Source organism: Prosopis cineraria, unplaced genomic scaffold (assembly GCF_029017545.1).
Source record: "Prosopis cineraria cultivar Desert tree isolate PC_DT_omini unplaced genomic scaffold, ASM2901754v1 PC3, whole genome shotgun sequence".
NCBI lineage: Eukaryota > Viridiplantae > Streptophyta > Magnoliopsida > Fabales > Fabaceae > Prosopis > Prosopis cineraria.
Window position 1 is genome coordinate 7,982,455 of NW_026555334.1, and position 15,615 is coordinate 7,998,069.

The 15,615-nt window shown below is 30.9% G+C and overlaps 1 protein-coding gene across 1 annotated transcript; it reads right to left on the minus strand.

Annotated features, from left to right (window-relative positions):
* Positions 1–803: 803 nt before the first annotated feature.
* LOC129305349 (MDIS1-interacting receptor like kinase 2-like) lies at positions 804–14,010 on the minus strand. The gene is made up of 6 exons (XM_054945401.1): positions 13,638–14,010; positions 13,462–13,533; positions 3,356–3,592; positions 2,796–2,867; positions 1,284–2,438; positions 804–1,171 (listed from the first exon to the last, which is right to left on the minus strand). The coding sequence occupies exons 1-6, from the start codon at positions 14,008–14,010 to the stop codon at positions 804–806; spliced, it is 2,277 nt and encodes a 758-aa protein (XP_054801376.1).
* Positions 14,011–15,615: the final 1,605 nt, after the last annotated feature.

A 15,615-nucleotide genomic window follows, 5' to 3' on the forward strand; every position in this document is an offset into this window, starting at 1 on the left:
ATAACAAAATTTAAATAAAAAAAGTAAATTCCTATGCAAGAAAATACTCAATTTTATAATAACTGATTTCAATTAATTTAATTAAAGATGACCCCAATGGGCACAATGGCGAATACGGGGGGAGAAGGGATCAGGGGAGCTTTTATTTTATTTTATTTTATTTCTGAAAAATGAAGTAATTATATATTTTTAGCCCCTCAAAATATATTTGTTTGTATTTTGGTAGTAACAAAATTTAAGCATAAAATGATATTTGAAAAAAAAACACAGTAAATATTTTTAATAACTTTTTCAACTATAAAAATTATAAAGACATACGCTCCGATCACAACAAGGTGGAATATGAATTTTTTACTTATTTAATGAAAATTTATATTGTGAAGAAAATTGAATAAAAGTTTACCACAAGCAATAATTGATTATTTTATGCCATGAAAAATCGATCAGCAAAACTTTACAATTACATATGAATATATTGAAATATTTATGTTTTGTTATGTGTGTGTGTATTTATAATATTTCTTTAATTACCATATATGCTTTGTAATCTCAGTTTCCTATCAACAAATATACACAAAAGCACTACACATAAGTTTTTTTGGGGATGAGGGAATGTGGACATGTACACGAGGGATGGTTTGGCGAAACCTCAAAAGGGTTGAGTTTTTGGTTTATAGAGAAATATCAGCTACAAGAAATTAAACACAAGCATACTTCAATTCTAGACTTCAAGGCTAGTCCGTAAAAGTTTAATTGAAGGTACCAAGCAAATAGAGAGCCAAATGCCCTAGCCTTTCACAAGACTAGATAATTTGTATATCTTGATTCACTATATGTTGAATTGAGATATCATTGAAAGGAATAGTGAATGACTCCAGCTTGGGCAACAATAGCCTTTGAGTCACTTGCTGCATTGTTGGTCGAGATTTGGGAGATGGATTCAAGCATGCTATTGCTATTGTGACCAAAAGAATCACATCTCTTGCATCTTGTCTTAATGGTAGTGGGAGACGTGTGTCCACAACATCTTTTAACAAAATGCTTTTAGTGCAGGCCTTTGACATAGATGATATTAAATCTCCAGGATGTTTACCGATGATTGTTTCCAATGTCACCACTCCAAAACTATACACATCACATTTTTCGGTCACAACTAAGGTGTACGCAAGCTCTGTAATGGATCAAAATTAAAGAAATTATGTATTATTTTCCTTCTCAGGGTAAGTAATTTTAAAAATAAAACACAGCATAATAAGAGAAGTAGTGGAATAAGAAAAGCTAACCTGGAGCAACATAACCATATGTACCAACTAAAAGAGTTTGATTTGATGAATTTGGATCAATGATTCTTGCTGTGCCAAAGTCAGATATAAAAGCCTCCATCTTTGAGTTCAACAGTATATTACTACTTGTTATGTCTCGATGGATAATTGGGGGAGCACAATCATGATGCATGTAAAACAAGGCATTTGCTATCCGCTTTATGGCATTCACTCTCTTGCTCCAATCCAACTCTTTAGCTTCATCATCATGGTTCAAAACATACAAAAGGCTTCCACTTTCCATGTATTCATAGATGAGAAACATGCATTGATTATGCAAACAAAAGCCATGAAGCTTTACAATACTGCGATGTCGAATTTCAATTAGCATTTTCACTTCATTGTGAAAACTCTTTGAAAATGTTGGGTTTTCATATTCTCTCCCATGAAGTTTTTTCACAGCTACAATCTTGCCACTTGGAAGTTCTGTCCTGTAAACACTTCCATAGGCACCAGTTCCAATACAATATCTAATGTCAAAGTCCTTTGTTGCTTCAATGATATCTTCATATGCAATTTTACCATCAAAATTCCATATGGAAAACAAATCTCCTTTTTTTGTTTCTCTCCTCTCAATCTTGGATTCCCCATTCTTTTTTAATGATATAATGAAGACCAAACCCACAAATAATATGATGGAAATAAATATTGTCAAAGGAATAATGATCTTCAGAAATTTGGAAGAATCATGGATCTTTTCTAAACCAAGTAATTCTTTATTGCCAATAAAAACATCTGGAGGAAAAGAGCTATAAACTTCTCTCGGAACATATCCACTCAAAATATTGTATGATAAGTTGATGTATTTCAACATACGAAGTTCTATTGGTATAATACCATGGACATTATTGTAGCTCAAATCAATGCTACATTTTGATGGGGAAGTGCATATGTTTGATGGTAATTCTCCATTAATTTTGTTGTGACTCAAATCAACTTGAAAATCGAGATAGTTCCTAAGGTAAGGAACGTTTCCTGTTAGCTTATTGTGGGAGAGATTAACAGTAAGAGAATGGAAATTTCCAAACTCTTTTGGTATACCACCAATTATTTGATTTTGAGAAACATCAAGCTCTTCTAAGTTTGTCAGATTGAAAATTGAAGAAGGGAGATAACCTGCATAGTGAATAAATGTGTGCATAAATATAAGATTTTGAGACTTGAGATTTGACATAAAATCCAAAGCTGAAGGAATGGCTCCAACTAGATTGTTTCTATTCAAATTGAGCAATTCTATGTAAGGTTGGAGGGGGATGGTAAGTGAAATTATTGTAAGACATACAAGTTCAAATGCATGAGATAACGAATAGCTCAAATTTGAGATGGAGAAGTAACTGTTGACCCCATTCCATGAAGATTCAAATATGACATCACATGCTAAAAATATGCAAAATATTTTAATCCTTTAAAACATGTCTTCAATATACCTTTTTCCTTTAATTTATCGTTTGGTAATGATAGAAAGTAACTCACTTTTAATATTGTTATCAGACAAGTTTAGATAGCGAAGATGTTGAAGAGCTTCTATCTGAGTTGAAATGTTACCTGCAACCCATTGATTTAAGTTGTAAACATTCTAGGCTATATTGATGACCAAATACAAATTAAGCGAGGTTAGTAAAACTGAAAGGTAAGTCACTGGTGAAGTTGTGATAAGACAAATCAATTTGAGTGAGATTTTTGAATAGTACCTATTTATCTGAGTTGGAAAGCTACTTGTGAAACCGATCAATTACTTTGAGTTGCAAATCAAATACAAATCAAATTAGTGAGAGAGCTAGGTAACTCACCAGTAAGGTTGTTATGAGATAAGTCCAAATAGATGAGATTTTGAAGAACTTCTATTTGAGACGGAACAATACCTGTCAAGTCTATTTTATTAGGTAAAGTGCACATTAAAAGATCTAAATTGTGTCTATGTAAGTATAACCTTACTTTAAAGAGTTGCAAGAATCAAGGTAACATACAGTATGGTTGTTGTAAGAAAAATTCAGACAGTTGAAATGTGATTCTATTTGAGGTGTTGATTGTACCTTTTAGCCCCATTCCACGAAGAATCAAATATTCTAGTTCTTGAAATGCAGTGAAGTTGAGATCTGTCAGCCGAGGCCGCTCTAAATGGATTCTTGGTTGGTTAATTTTAACAACATTTTCAAAGTTGTCACAGGATATGCCATCCCAGTCACAGTAGTGGTAGTTGGATCCACTATCGCTAATATTCCACCATTTGCTCTGAAGTAGTGCGCGCTTTTGATTCTCTACTGTCTCCCCTGTAGCATCAGCATTGGTGAACAAAATAATTAATGGCATCACATTATAATAGTTAGTTGAAGTGATTATTAAACGAGTGTATAGTCTTTTTTATATTGGAAAGTTGGCCATTATTATATTATTTAAATTACAAAAGCGTACCATATGATCACTTCGAAACTTTCGCTGAAGGAGTTTCTCCCATTACAACCAAAAGCTTGTTGATGTTTTCTCGTGGTTATTTTATTGGGCGGTCTATTATTTATTTTTATATTTGATTTGTTCATATCATCAAAGTTTGAAAATGACTACTCCCTCTAGATCAAAATATAAGATGTTTTCTAAAAGTCTCGTTTGGTCCAAAGTATAATGTGTTGAATAGGTGTTATATATCTATATATTCAATTACTGCCTTATTTATTGAGTAATTAATGAGAATATTTTGAATTAGTCAAATTTTATATTTATTACACTTAAGGGTATAATTGAAAAAATGTGAAAATTTTTAGAAAGTCAAGATTTTAACTAACTTTTTTGAAAAAAAAAACACAAATTAGTTAACAATGGTTTATATTATGGTCTAAAGGGAGTATTTTTTATTTGAATTAAACACAAACATTGAAATTAGAAGTAAGAGTGCGAGGAATTGCGCATTATAAAATATATATAAAAAAAAGCCTTTGATTGATTTTATACGTTTTTTTAACTAAAAGTATGTTAACTATTTTAATCCTTTAAAACATGTATTCAATATATTCTTTTTTTATTTAATTTTATAGTTTGATAAGGATGGAAAGTAACTCACATGTAATTTTGTTACCAGACAAGTTGAGATAATTAAGATGTTGAAGATAATCTCCCAACTGAATTGGAACAGTACCTGTAAAACCCATTGTTTTTAGTTTGAAATCTTCCAAGTTATTCAGATCAAATACAAATTAGGTGAGGTTACAAGGTAATTCACCCACAAAGCTATTATGAGACAAGTCTAAATAAATAAGATTTTGAAGAGCTCCTATTTGAGATAGAATAGTACTGTCAAACCATATTATATTAAGTTTCAAACTCTAACTTGTTTCTAGATCACTACAATCTTTCTAATTCAATGAGTTTTATAAGAGCAGTAGATAACTCACCGTTAAGATTGTTATGAGACAAGTCCAAACAAATGAGATTTTGAAGAGTTTCTATTTGAGATGGAATAATACCTGTCAAATCACAATATATAAAGTTTAATTGGTTTTTGTATCAAAAACTTTAATTGGTTTTATGTTGTTTCTAGGCCAATACAACCTTTTTAATTCAATGAGTTTTATAAGAATAGTAGATAACTTACCAGTAAGATTATCATAAAATAAATCCAAATGAATAAGATTTTAAAGAGTTTCTATTTGAATTGGGATGATACCTATCAAACCAATTCTAGAGAACAACTGATATTCTAGATGGGGAGATGCAGTTAGGTTGAGATATGCTAGCAAAAAGTATTGTGTTGTGGACTAAAAATCATCATTGGTTCCATCTCAAGAACGCTTCCAAACTTGTTGCAAGAAAACTGATCCCACTCACAAAGGCTTGACAGGTCGGTGATATGCAACCAGTTGGTCTGATGCAGAGCACGTTTCTCCTCTGCTACCATGACAGAAGAAGCACCAGTAATAGCAGCATAGCATAACAGTAGTGCCACTATCACTCCCATGATCCCATCTTTACTTAATTACTTTCTTAACACTAAGTGATCCCTAAATGAGTGAAGCAACGACATCTCTAAATAGATACAAGTAGATTGAATTGATATGGGATATTGGGACGTTCAATTTGAATTTAGAATCTTGTAAAATATAAGTCAGAGCGAGCAACAACTGGACCTGGATTTTTTTTTTTAAAAAAAAGGCTAGCCCTTGGGTTAAGATGTTTTAAACTATGGATATGCACATCAATAAAGTTTAATAATAATACTTTATAAACTTTTTTTTAAAATAAAAATATAAATTTTTAAAAATGTCTTCATTTAAATATAACTTTAAATCTATACATTTAATTATTATACTACAATCATTTCAATTCTCCAACTATTTAAAACATAATATTGAAAAATCATCATTAATAAAACTTTATTTATATCAAATTATCTTACATTTTAAAATAATAAAATATTTGGGACGGAGGGTGTAAAGGTAACTTCCAAAAATAAAAAATATTTTTATTTGTAAAATATCTACTCAGAATATTTATTGATTTTTTTTAATTTTATTTCTATAATTTTAGTAGCTTTCTTACAATTTTAATAACGTTAAAGATGGGTGGCAAATGATATAATTTCTTCCAAATCATCACGGCCATACATAATACCCATAAAATGCCAAAACAAATTAACGGTCCATCGATGCCCTATCTTTGACGCTAGATAAACGAGGAAGACTGACTTTTATATAATAGTCATTCTCATTTTTTGACGTGGGAGATGGGATCATATGCACAAGTTGCAAAGATGATAAGGTAGACAAAATGGTTATTTTGTCATATTTTTATTGGCTCTTAAAATTCACATATATAAGTTTAGAGGTCCAATATTAGAAACAATAAAATTATCTCAATCATTTACTAAAGTCTTTCTTAAAGTATAGATCTAAAATGTCATGGTATGCTATCCAGAAACTTCAATGAAGTAACAGTGATCTTATAATCAATATAAGGCAGTGACTTCTGACAAAATTGAATGTCGAAAATGATGAAAGCCTTCAAAACAAGGAAGAAAAAAGTTGAGGGAAAAATACATTAGAAGATAAAGAATATGGTAACTAGTTTCTCAAGGATGATTCTTCCACGAAGAAAATCATCAAGTTTATTTTGAGCCTTTCACTTGTTAGATTTGTGAAATAGGATTTTAAAAATGACAGTAATAGATATTTTAGTTTTTTCCTTATTGTATTGAAAAATCAAAGAATAAAGAGATCACAATGTTATTAATGATCTTTGTCAATATTTAAGCGTCTTCCGTCTTTTTGATAAGTTATGATATAAACTTCTTTGGGAACATAGCCACTCAGAATATTGTATGATAAGTTGGTGCAACTCAACTTATACCAAGTTCTCTTGGTACAATACTAGAGATATTATTATAACACAAATCAATGCTACATATTGATGGGAAACTGCATGTATCAGATGGTAATTTTTCACTGATTTTATTGTGACTAAAATCACCTTGAAAATGGAAACGGTTATTAAGGTAAGGCACGTTTCCACTTGGTTTATTGTGGGAGATATTTAGACGAGAAAGAGAATTTAATCCAAGCTCTTTTGGTATGCCACCAGTTATTTGATTTTGAGAAACATCAAACTCTTCTAAATTTGGAAAATTAAAAATTGAAGAAGGGATATAACCTGCAATGAATATAATTGTGCATTAGGCATAAGATTTTGAGAACTACTGTCATATTTAAAACCCAAAGCTGAATGAATGGTTTCAACCAGCTAGATCATTTCTATTCAAATTGAGAAAATCTATGGTAAGTGAGATTATTGTAGGACTTGCAAGTCCAAATTCATGAGATAAATGAAGACTGAGATGGAGAAGTACCTGTGAGCCCCATTCCATTAAGATTCAAATATGTTAGACTTTGAAATGCAGTGAAGTTGAGATCTGTTAGCCTCCGAGATTGCTGTGAATGGATTCTTTGTTTGTTAATTATCCTGATAACTCTTCCGAAGGGATCGCAATATATGCCATCCCAATCACAATGGTAATTGGAGCCACTATCACTGATGTTCCACCATTTGCTATGAAGTAGTGCATTTTTCTCATTTGCTGTGGCAATAGTATTATTTGGTGAACCAGGTAATAGTTAATTGAAATGATCAAATGGTAAGCGTAGGAAGGTTAGCCATTATTACAGCTATTCAAAGAACAAAAGCTTTTCATCACTTTGAAACTTTAGCTGAAGGAGTTTCTCCTATTACAACCAACAACTTTTTTTTTTAAAAAAATATTGTGGTTATTTTATAAGGCGTCAAGTTTTTAATAATTATATTTCATTTGTTCATATCATAAAGTTTGAGAATGACTATTCTTTATTCGAAGGAAACTCAAATTTTAAAATTAAAATTTAAAGTAACAAGACTTTGATCAATATTTTAAGTTCTTTTTCATACTAAAAGTATGCTAAATATTTTAATAATATTTTTTTGAGTTTTACAAGCAAGGATGGATAATAACTCACTTGTAATATTGGTAAAAGACAAGTTTACATAGCTGAGATACTCAAGAGCTTCCATTTGAGTTGGAATGCTACCTGTCAAACCCATTGAATTGAGTTGCCGCAAATGTTCTATATTATTTGTCATCAAATACAACCTTTATAATTTAATGAGTTTTGGTATGAATAGTAAATAACTCACCAGTGAGGTTATTATAAGAAAAATCCAAATAGTAGAGATTATGAAGAGCTCCTATTTGAAATGGAATTGTACCTGTTAATTCACATTTTATTAAGTTGCAAAGGTTTTATATTATTTCTAAAAAATTATAACATTTCCAATTCAATGAGTTTGGTATGAGTAGAAGGTAACTCATCAGTAAGATTATTATGAGACAAGTTCAAATAATAAAGATGTTGAAGAGCTCCAATTTGAATTGGTATGATACCTGTCAAACCCATTCCTAAAAGCTTAAGTTTTTCTGGATAAAAAAATGTTGTCAAGTTGAGATTTGCTAGTCGAGGGTGCTGTGAATTGATTTGGGGTGGAGATGTCGAAGTAACACTTCCAAACTTGTTACTAGATATCTCTTCCCAATCACAAGGGTCTAAGATGTAGGGAGTAATACTAGTAGTAATCCACCACTTGGTTTGTAGCAGAGCAAGTTTCTCCTCTGCTTTCATCAAGGTAGCAGATGCACTAGTAATAGAAGCGTAGCATAATAGTAATGCCACTATCACACCTATCTTTACTTACTTTCTCAGCACAAAACTAAGTGATCCCCAAATGACAACACCTAATCACCTTGCAAGTATTGCTTATGAACTGCGCTCTTTATTAATCACTCTGGCCATGTTCGTGAGAGTCAAAGTCGTTGGAGCAAGTCCAATGGGAAATAACGTGAGAGATGGGCAGAGTTGAATTAAGTATACTGTTGTTATTGGTCTATGTCCTTTTAAAGACTTTTTCAAACGTGTTTACTGGAACTGGAATTATACTACACACACTTTCATTGACCTTAGCGTTAACTTCAATACTTGTAAAACAGGATTTTGAAAACAATTATTAAAAGCATGACACTATTTTAGTTTTTCCCTCATTGTTTTTAAAAATCAAATGTGGGAAAAGATCATTGTTTTGTTAATGGGCTTCGTCAATAATAATATCTTTAACGTTATTATATAATAAGACACTGCATTTGACAAGAATGAGCATGTTTTCTGTGCCTTTAATTTGATAGCAAATTATAAGTTTACATTTTGCTTTACTTTTTTTATATGATATAGTTACTTTTTTTTTGTCCAATTAACCTTTTAGTTGACATCTTTAATTTAAAGATGTTTCGTCGTCATCATCATGCTGTAAAAATTCATTAAAAACGGTAAAACAACTGTGACTATAATAATAATAATAATAATTAATTTCAATGTCATTGATCTTGGTCGGTGTCATGCTCCCTAGCAATGCCCATAAACATAACGTATGTGATGTGCACATATGGATATCACTCTCTTATTATGTTAATTATTTCTATTACTTAATTAAGTTGCAGAAGATTCTTGCTTGTTTCTTAAAAAATACAACATTTCTAATTCAATGTGTTTGGTATGAGTAGGAGATAACTCACCAGTGAGGTTGTTGTGAGAAAAGTCCAAATAGTCGAGATATTGAAGAGTTCCTATTCAAGATGGAATTGTACCTGTTAATTCACATTTTGTCAAGTTGTAGAGATTTTAGGTTGTTTCTAGAAAAATATCTTTCTAATTAATGTGTTTGGTAATATTAGGAGATAACTCACCAGTAAAGTGGTTATATTAGACAAGTCCAAATAAGTGAGATTTTAAAGAGCTCTTATTTGAATTGGAATGGTATATATCAAATAACATGTTTTTAAGTTGCAGAAGATTTTTGCTTGTTTCTTAAAAAATACAACATTTTTAATTCAATATGTTTAGTGTAAGTAGGAGATAACTCACTAGTAATGTTATTATAAGACAACCTTAAATAACTAAGATGTTGAAGAGCTCCAATTTAAATTGTTATGATACTTGTCAAACTCATTCTAAAAAGGACAAGATTTTCTAGATAAGAAAATGCAGTTAAGTTGAGATCTGCTACTTGAGAGCGAGTTTCTCCTCCACTTACATTGAGATAGCAGATGCACTAGTAATAGAAGCATAGCATAATAGTAAAGCCAATGTCATATCGATCTCTACTTACTTTCTCAACACAAAGTGATTCCCAAATGACAACAGCTTAATTATCACCTTGCAAGTATTGTTTACTCGGTGCGCTCTTTTTGTAATCACTCCGGTCAGCATCAAAGTCGGTGGACGGTTGGAGCATAGATGACCAAGAATGGGGTAATTTCATCGCAAGTCACGACCATAGGTTAATGACCACGAAATTGTTGAGGCATTAATAAATTACCTGCCTCTAAAGATTCAAAGGTCTATCATTAGGGTCCATGTCCTACGACAGACTTGTCCAGACATGTTCAGACTCCAGTGGAATGGAATAGTACTAGTTTATAATAGTGACACTTCATTGAGAGCTGGGTAATTTTCATTAATACCTCAATAAGTTCTTTCTCAATGATTATGTCCTCTATTTACCTTTGGACTGGCTCCAATGACTTTGACGTTGACGAACATGTGCATCACCGACCATCAACTTTTCAAATTATTTCTCAATTGTGTTTAAATTATAAAATTTAAAGTTTCTAATTTCTAGTTGAATAAAATAAGTTGGGCATTGCCCTGTTTCTGATTCAAAAAATGAAGTCATTTAATTTGACACAGGTATTTAGTTGATCAAAAAATTTGACACACGTATTTAGACGTTGACCAAAATGTTTACCATATTCCATAAAAGTCTTTAAAAACTGCTTAAAAACCACCAAAATTCTGCACTGAGGACATAATTCGAAGGATTAAAACATTTCTAATAATAAAAACACTGTTTAATTAAAATATTTTGAATAAACTAAAAGTAGTTATTAGTATACTGTGAAAGATGAGGTAGTAATTTCTTGTTAATGAAGTCATGGCCATAGATTAATGACCAAAAATTTATTCAGGCATTAAATATAATTTCATGCCTCTGAAGATTCAAACCAAGATTCAAAGGTATATCATTTTCACTGTTATGGTCTCTGTCCTACTAGAGACTTGTCCAGACATGTTAAGCCACTATCAAACCCATCTTTACTTACTTTCTCGACACAAAGTGATCCCCAAATTAAGTAACTTATAACCTCGCAAGGCTTGTTTCTGGGCTCTTTATTAAGCACTCTGGTTCATGAGCGTCAAAGTCGTTGGGAGCAAGTCTAATAGGAAATAACGTGAGAGATGGGCAGAGTTGAAGTGTGCTATTATGGTCTATGCCCTATTAAAGACTTTTCCAGACATGTTCCTGGAATTGGATTTGTGCTATACAGACACTTTCTTTGACCATTAGCGTTAACTGTCAATACCTAACTTGTTAAATCTGATTTTAAAAACAGCTGTTAAAAGAATCATACTAATTTGTTTTTTCCCTCCTTGTTTTTAAAAATCAAAAAAGGGAAAAGATCATCCTTTTGTTGATGGGCCTCGTCAATAATAATTTCTTTGAAGTTATTATATGATAAGACACTGCGTTTGACAATGGTCAGTTTGTGTGTTCTGTGCCTTTAATTTGATGGCAAATAACCAAATATCATATAAGTTTACATTTGCTTTAATTTTTTTATATGATATAGTGACCTTTTTTATCCAAGTAACTTTTTAGTTGACATCTTTAAAGACGTTTTGTCATCATCATCATCTTCTTCTCTTAATGCTATGTAAAAATTAATTATAAAAAGTAAAACAAGTGTGACCATAATAGTAATTAACTTCAATGTCAGTGATCTTCGTAGGTGTCTTGCTCCCCAGCAATGCCCATAAACATAACGTAAATTGAATAATAATCATGAGTTTATAACAAATGAGTGATATATACAATGACCCACACATATGGATTTTTAGTCCCTATAAGTATTTTATTATTTTTAATCCCTTTAGTTTGATCCATCTAAAACTTTTAATTTCTACAATTTTAAAAATGCATATAACTGTTATGAGCTAGCATTGATGGAGTTAATTTCACTATAACTCTAACTCCTTCGCTAAAACGATAAAAATATGTCAGCATAGAAATAAATTGACTAGGTATAATTAAAAATAAAAGGCAAGGGGGCCAAAAAAAGCTTCATTGTACATTTAGATTAAATACGATGTGATGGACGAAAGCAAGAGATTAAGTATATGTCAACAAAGGTGTTAACAGAATTAAATACATGTCAATAAAATTAACTTCATCAATATAATATTATGGTCCTTTTATGCATTTTTAAAATAAGAGTTATTATCAAATATGGATCAAACTAAAAGAATGAGAATAATAAAATAAACTTAGATACTAAAACAAAATGCAGAATAAAAGTACAAGAGGTACTTTTATATTTTTCTGTTTTATGATCTCTTACACTGACAGATTATAAATTTTACTAGCGAAAGGGAAAGACTTTAAATTAAGAGTCTAAGTTCAAGTTTTCTGTCTTTGAACTAATAGCACTGAGGATCACAAAATGTGCCCACCAATCACACGGCAGTGAGAGCTCCGAAAAATCTCTCAATCAAGGCATCCAAGTCCTCCTAAGCCAAAACACTTCCTACTCCTTAACCTCACTAGCCGAAACAAAAATATCCAAAAATATCCAAGTTAGATTTGAATTTAAATTTGATGATTGTACTAAATGTTTGTGTCATCTAAATCATTAAAATTTAAATTAATAGTTTTAAATTCATACTTCATTTAAAATTAATGAATAATTGAGTTTATCTGAACTATTGATATGGATTTTAATGGCTCAAATAGTATAGACACTCAATGATCATACTAAATACAGTTACTGAATCTAAATCTATATTTTTAGAGGGATATGCTTAGATACCATGTGATCAAATGAGTGTAGAAAGTTGGCCACTATTATAACTATTTGAATGAAGGAGTTTACCAGAACTTTGGCAGAAGGAGTTTCTCCTATTACAACCAAAAGCTTGTTTATGTTTTTTTTTCCCCCTTTGTTATTGTGGTTAGTTTCTATGGCGTCAATTTTTTATAATTATATTTTATTTGTTTATATCATATAGTTTGAAAATGGTCCTACTATTAATTTGAATGAAACTCAAACTTTGAAATTAAAAGTAAGAGCAAGAGGAATTACAACATTATACAAAAAACACAAAAAAGAAGCCTTTGATCGATATTATAAGTTTTTTTTCCCTTACTAAACATGTGCTAAATATTTTAATCTTTTAAAACAATTCTTCAGTACTATACCTTTTTTAAAATTTTATAAAATTCTAGAAAGTATCAGATTTTGTAGGTCAGGAAATGCAGCCAGGTTGAGATCTGCTAGCCGAGGGTGTTGTGATGTGATTCTAGGTCGATACATCTTAACAACACTTCCATAGTTAAGACAAGTTACTTGTAATATTGTTGTAAGACAAGTTTAGATAGTTCAGATGTGGAAGAGCTTTTATTTGAATTGAAATAGTACTTATTAAATCACATTTTATTAAGTTGTACAGGTTCTAGGTTGTTTCTAGGAAAATACAAATTTTGTAATTGGATAAGTTTGGAAGAGTAGAAAATAACTCACCAGTAAGGCAATTATTAGACAAGTCCAAATGAGTGAGATTTTGAAGAGCTTCTATTTGAATTGGAATGGTACCTATCAAATCACATTTTATTAAGTTGCAGAAGATTCTTGCTTATATCTAGAAAAATACAATATTTCTAATTCAATGAGTTTGGTATGAATACGAAATAACTCACCAGCAAGATTGTTATAAGACAAGCCCAAATGTCTAAGATGTTGAAGAGCTTCAATTTGAGTTGATATGGTACCTGTCAAACCCATTCCTGAAAGCTCAAGTTCTTCTAAATAAGAAAATGCTGTCAAGTTGAGATCTCCTAGTCGAGGGTGCTGTGAAGTGATTTGGAGTGGAGACATCTGAGTAACGCTTCCAAAATCATTGCAAGATATCTCGTCATGCCAGTAACAAGGGTCTGAGACGTTGTAGGGAGTAATACTAGTATTCCACCACTTGGTTTGAAGCAGAGCACGTTTCTCCTCTGCTTTCATTAAGGTAGCAGATTGACTAGTAATAGAAGCGTAGCATAATAGCAAAGCCACTATCACACACATCTCTACTTACTTTCTTAACACAAAGTGATCCCCAAACGACAATGTCTTATCACCTTGCAAGTATGGCTTGTTTCTGGGCTAACTTATAATCATGCAAGGCTTGTTTCTGGGCTCTTTATTAATCACCCTGGTCATGTTCGTGTGAGTCAAAGTCGTTGTGGAACAAGTCCAACGGGAAATAACGTGAGACATGGCAGAGTTGAAGCATGCTATTGTTGGTCAATGTCCAGTTAAAGATTTCTCCAGACGTGTCCACTGGAACTAGATTTATATCAGTTACTGCACACATTTTCATTCACTAGTATTGTTAATTTTCAATACCTAACTTGTAAAACAGGATTTTGAAAACAACTATTAAAAGCATCATACTAATTTGTTTTTCCCTCATTGTTTTAAAAAAAAAAAATCAAAGGCGGCAAAAAAGATCGTTGTTTTGTTGGTGGGCCTCGTCAATAATATTTTTAAAGTTATTATGTAATAAGACACTGCATTTGATAATAATTAGCATGTTTTATGTGCCTTTAATTTGATAGCAAATTATAAGTTGACATCTTTAAAGATGTTTTGCGATCATCATCATCTTCATGCTGTAAAAATTAATTAAAGAAAGTTAAAACAACTGTGGGTATAATGGTAGTAATAATTAACTTCAATGACAGTAATCTTGGTCGGTGTCATGATCCACAGCAATGCCCATAAAACATAACGTGTGATCTATACATCTACTCACATTTGGATAGCACTCTCTTATTATGTTAATTATTACTATTATTTTTTTACATTTGTTAAATTTTGCTTAAATCATATAATTACTATACTTTAAAACACTCAGTTTATTGTTAATTAATTTTTATTGAAATATCTATTATCGATATAAAAAAAAGTGAATAATAAACTGCATTATTCACAAATCTCATTCCTAAAACACATGTTTCTACTTTAGCATTAGATAGAAAAAAAAATTCTATACTTTGATATTCAACAGAACGAAAAAAAATACATGAATGAATAATATAATAAAATGTGACATACTAAAAAAAAATACCCCTAAAACAATCTTTTTTTTTTAATTTGCAAAGACCAAACTTCAAAGGTTATTATTTATAAAAAGAAATACAATTGTAGATCTATGTACTTTTGACTGTTTTTCGTTTTTAGTTCCAATATTTATTTTATTATTTCCGTTTAAAACTTTTAATCTCTATAATTTTAAAAATACATATAACAGTTATGAACTGGCATTGACGAAGTTAATTCCACATTAACTCGATAACTCTGTTGCTAACACAATAAAAACATGGCATATAAATAAATTGCCTAGGTATAATTAAAAATAAAAGGTAAGGTAGCCAAAAAAATGCTTCATGGTATATTTAGATTAAATAGAATGCAATTGATAAAAGCAAGAGATTAAGTACATATTAACAAAGGAGTTAACAGAATGTCAATAAAATTAACATCATCAGTATCATACCATGGTCCTTATGTGCACTTTCAAATTAAGAGCTACTATTAAATGCAGATCAAATTAAAAGAGTTGGGAATGATAAAACAAAATTAATGCCTAAAATCAAAATGCATCGGCAAAGTGCAAGATGTAGTTTT

What these genes read in the sequence shown, in the direction of transcription:
- LOC129305349 (XM_054945401.1), bottom strand. Translation starts at nt 14,010, where the DNA reads ATGTGTGTGATAGTGGCTTTGCTATTATGCTACGCTTCTATTACTAGT. An exon ending in GTCTAATAATTGCCTTACTG is followed by an intron (nt 3,593 to 13,461) that starts GTGAGTTATTTT and finishes CTGATGCTACAG; the next exon opens with GGGAGACAGTAGAGAATCAA. An exon ending in TCGTGGAATGGGGCTAAAAG is followed by an intron (nt 2,868 to 3,355) that starts GTACAATCAACA and finishes AATGGGTTGCAG; the next exon opens with GTAACATTTCAACTCAGATA.